The following is a 1773-nucleotide window of genomic DNA, read 5'->3' on the forward strand; positions in this document are numbered from 1 at the left end:
TTATCAAGCCTAACCGTAGCTTTTCTTTCCTAGCTGCCAATTTATGTTTATGAGCTCATTTTTTATACTCAGGAAGAGATACACATGACGACTTTCCGTGGCTATTCCAGAAGGGTTTGTACAGAATGGACACTCAAGTATTGTTACACGGTCCTCGCTCCGAGCAAAATTGGTCTTCGGACTAGTATTATCTAACAAAATGGGGCTCTGGAGCGAGTGATGGAATCCAAAATAGCGACTCGGATGGCTACGAGCGTTCGGGAGACGCCTTCTATCTGCTGCTGCAGCGGGAACACAGATGTTTCTATGTCGCTGCAGGTTTTCTGTAGGGCTTCGGCACTTCGCGTTAGCTGTTCTGTCGTAGTGCGAGCATCAGGAACAAGATTGTGGGTCGCGAGAGCGTCGTGGAGGAGTCGTCGAAGGTGAGTCACGGCGACGTCCAGGCTTCGAAGCTCGTGCAAGAGAGGTGCGGTATCTTTGGGTATCTTTGGAGCTCCGCCTCTCCTCTCGCGCTACGTCTTGCTGCAAGGCGAGCAGAGAAGACAACCAGGCATGCGCATGCGTAGGCTGCTGCGGGCTTCCAGAAACGCATCCGATCATCGTAGAAAACGTAGACTTCCTGGGTTTCCTCGGGGACAAAGCAGCAACAAGGGCCGCGCAGGCGAAGACGGTGGTGAGAATGGAACCATCCAGTGCTCCCGATGCAGTGCTGCTCTTGAAGCGCTTTTCATTTCCCATTCGGCGTAGCAAGTAGCCGCAAGCTTCCAGCATAGCAGATCTCTCTCCATCTTTGTGGGCGGCCATGGAGTGGGCGCACTCGGACAGGGTCTTTGTAGCCCGAATCAGCTTGGAATGGGTGACGACACTCTCCTTGGGCCCCAAGCAACGAAGCGCATGTTGAACCAAGCGCAAGTAGCCGCCGATGTCGTCGGTGGCCTGTTTCACAACATTGCAAACGTCCAGTAATTTGACACACTCGTCCAAGTAGCGTTCCAAGAGTTGAACCTCAATGGGCAGCTCGAGGATGGGGAGAAGCGCTCGGGCAGAGGAGTGCACCACGGCCATGGCGTCGAGCAGCCAGTTGAGGTGCAGGTAGGCCGAGCCGCCGGTCTGCTTGAGTTGCTGAAGGCGTTCGGCTAGGTCACCTTCAAAGGTGAGCAGGGCTGGATGGAGTTCTTGTGCAGACCTGGGTCTTGCGGGACGGGCCAACAGGGACGAAACAAGTGAGGAAGCCATAATTATGCTTGCAGATGCGAGCTGCGAAGGAGGACGAAATTGCAGGGAAGGAAGGAAGGGGAGATGCAAGAGGGTGATGAAGATGATGGAAGTGGGCAAGGGGATTTTAATCAACCTTCGTCTCTCGTGCACATGGTCACCACAACGAGTCTCACCACTAATATTTTTTTCCCACCACACACACGATGCTGCATTTGCAACGCGAAAAGCCGAGCCCGAGGCAGGTCTGCTCCTCCTCGCCCTAACCACTCCACATGATAGAACTCATAAGATATGCGTAGAAAGCAACACTCGTGCTGCTCCATCTCCTAGGATATGGGCTACAATTTGAAACGCCAAGCGATATGGAATACTTGCCTTAAAGTTACCCTAAGATATGCATTGTGTGCACCATGCATGCGAGAAAAGATAAGATGAGTTGATTTATTACACACACAAACATATATATATTCTCGGGTCTAATACCTCAAATAGGATAGCCAAAATAGAAAACGTCGTCCATATATCTAATGCATGTGCCTCTTCTAGGGTGCAAGG

General features: G+C 51.8%; 1 protein-coding gene across 1 annotated transcript; it reads right to left on the reverse strand.

Annotated features, from left to right (window-relative positions):
• Window positions 1-372: 372 nt before the first annotated feature.
• LOC147900473 (UPF0496 protein 4-like) lies at window positions 373-1236 on the reverse strand. The gene has a single exon (XM_087376661.1). It carries the CDS (start codon window positions 1234-1236, stop codon window positions 373-375), a length of 864 nt encoding a protein of 287 aa, XP_087232787.1.
• Window positions 1237-1773: the final 537 nt, after the last annotated feature.

This window comes from Dipteris shenzhenensis, chromosome 7 (genome assembly GCF_047967505.1).
Source record: "Dipteris shenzhenensis isolate YYH24624 ecotype China chromosome 7, Dip_SZ_1.0, whole genome shotgun sequence".
NCBI lineage: Eukaryota > Viridiplantae > Streptophyta > Polypodiopsida > Gleicheniales > Dipteridaceae > Dipteris > Dipteris shenzhenensis.

Coding starts and splice junctions, on each gene's coding strand:
- LOC147900473 (XM_087376661.1), bottom strand. CDS start 1,236: ATGGCTTCCTCACTTGTTTCGTCCCTGTTGGCCCGTCCCGCAAGACCC.